The sequence below is a fragment of the Penaeus monodon genome, chromosome 4 (genome assembly GCF_015228065.2).
Source record: "Penaeus monodon isolate SGIC_2016 chromosome 4, NSTDA_Pmon_1, whole genome shotgun sequence".
Taxonomy (NCBI): Eukaryota; Metazoa; Arthropoda; class Malacostraca; order Decapoda; family Penaeidae; genus Penaeus; species Penaeus monodon.
In genome coordinates this window covers 4,303,339-4,305,838 of record NC_051389.1, presented here as the reverse complement: position 1 = coordinate 4,305,838, position 2,500 = coordinate 4,303,339, and the positions used below count along the sequence as shown (strand labels likewise).

At 33.1% G+C, this 2,500-nt stretch overlaps 1 protein-coding gene across 3 annotated transcripts in view; it reads left to right on the top strand.

The window, feature by feature from the left end:
- LOC119568734 (glycosaminoglycan xylosylkinase-like) overlaps positions 1-2,500 on the top strand; it is a 14,079-nt gene that overhangs the window by 3,812 nt on the left and 7,767 nt on the right. For all 3 annotated transcript variants that reach the window (XM_037917202.1, XM_037917208.1, XM_037917199.1), the window contains exon 2: positions 1,372-1,570. In XM_037917202.1, the coding sequence (XP_037773130.1) occupies positions 1,389-1,570 (182 nt within the window). In that variant the 5' untranslated portion in view covers positions 1,372-1,388. The remainder of the gene's footprint in view (positions 1-1,371; positions 1,571-2,500) is intronic.

Below are 2,500 nucleotides of genomic sequence, written 5' to 3'. Positions count from 1 at the left end.
GGAATGAAAAGGGAGTTTGTGTGTGAGAATGTGTGTGTGTGTGTGTGTGTGTGTGTGTGTGTGTGTGTGTGTGTGTGTGTGTGTGTGTGTGTGTGTGTGTGTGTGTGTGTGTGTGTGTGTGTGTGTGTGTGTGCATAACGGACAAATAAATGGGAAACAGTGAGACAGACAGAAAGATGTGTGCACACCCATTCGCGAATTTGTAAATGCTTTTGTCTACGTGTCTAGTTGCGTGTATACATGCGTGCAAAATTTGATTACTTTTCATAAAAAAAAAAAAAAAATCTGTCTCTACCGTATTTTGTCTACGCAGTGTACTGGCATACTCAAACGATATTTTTTCCCAGCAACTTCTAACTGAGTGCCATTACTATGCAAGGTTATATAATTAGTACCCTGCTTTTATTCTATCCTGTATACCAACCCGTGTTCTGCTATATCCATGCTGTATTGTCGTACTACAGAACTCACACACACACACACACACACACACACACACACACACACACACACACACACATACATACATACATACATACATATATATATATATATATATATATATATATATATATATATATATATATATATATATATATATATATATATATATATATTTATAAACGTATAAAAAATTAGAAATCGGATAAAAAATCTCTATAGAACTGGAAAGTGATACCCGTAACTGATGTAAGTTCATATTCTGTAATAAGACTATATGAACATGGAATATATAAATAGAGGTAATTTGTAGTCAATAATTTTGCTCGTAATCGAAGCTGACCTACTAGTAAGTGTTAACAAATAGGATTTTTCTTTGTAAACTCACTGCAAGGAGCACAGTTTCTTGGCGTTGATATTTTTCGAGTCACTGTTTTTTATAACCTTTCTTTATTTGGCCATCAATGCTTTATATTTTCCGCTTGTTTTATCGTGTGGATGTTTTTTTTTTTTACTTGCATTATTACCTCATGAGTATTTTTCATTAAATTTTACCGCCTTTTTTTTATTTTTTATTATAACCATATATTTCCGCGTGGACATTTTTCACGAAATATTGCGGCATGGATATTTTTTCTTGATATATTACCACGCGGACATTTTTAATTAAATGTTGCCGCATAGATATTTTTCATATCACCACATGGATATTTTTTCGTATATTAAAGCATGTACATTTTTCATGAAATCTTACCACATAGATATTTTTCATCAAATATTACTATATGGATATTTTTTTATGAATCATCACCATATGGCTATTTCTCATATACAACATCGATATTTTTTCCATGATACATCACCGCATGGATATTTTTTCCATAATACATTGCCCCATGGATATCGCTTCAATATATCGATTTTTTCCAGTTCTTGCCAAATTCAACATGAAAACAGGAAGACGGAAGGCAATATGGAGGACGTTGTGTTTTGCAGTGACTTTAGCGCTAACTATTTTTCTGCGGAAAATTATTTCAAATTTGAGGAACAAATCTGCGATGCCGCTGACCCGTCTGACTGACTCGGAAAGGGTCTTGTCAGAGGGAGAATTTTACGTGCTGAAGAACGCGTGAGTTTTGCGAGATACGTTTGGGTCTGGTAGGAAAATGGTTTAATACAAAAAAGAAAAAAAGATTTTGATTCTATATATTTTAGAAAATTCCATTTTTTTGTTGAAGAATTTGAAATATAAAATAGGCACAGCGGGATCTGCAAGCCTTAATTTTTTTCTTTATTTTTTTTTATTATTGTTATTTTTTCGTACATACGAAATTGAGGTCAAGGAATCTTTTATCTTCGATACTTGTTGACAATAGTGCATTCGATTTCTTAAAAAAAAAAAAAAAAAAAAACTATCGACTCTGGAAGACTCCGATTCTATTTTTTTAAAATTATTATTTATCTTTAATCTATCTCTTGTCATTTTCTTATCAGCTGATACTCAATACTTGTGCTTATATATGTTTGGTATTTTAAAACTCATATTCAACATTTTCATTACTTTGCATCACTTTATTATTATCATTATTTTTTTTAAAGGCTAAGCGAATCGGACTATTCCACACTCCTCCTTTCCTGACATTTGACTATAAATAAAACTTTCATGGAGATGATGTATTCGTTTCTTCCATTGGCTCTGATTTTGCAGGATATAAACCCATTTTTGACAGACCCAGACTCAGAATAAATATAAATTAATGTGCCTGTTGGGTCTTTAAATAATTTTCATTCCTTGTGGTTCGCCTTTTGCGTCGACTAGTCACAATCTAGGTCTACAGCAGAAGTGGTTGCATCAGCTGTCAATTCAGGGGAAATTGAGGTTAAATTTAGCATACAGAAGATGTGTTCTAACTTTTTAGAAACGGAAATTTGGTATAATCAATGTTTCCTCTCTTCTGGCTGGAAAATAAGCTTCCCCCCCCCCCCCATCCTCCTATTTAAGCACATACCAGTAAATCAAACATAATCTTTCCTGGGGCTTGTCAGATCCTGTGCTAGA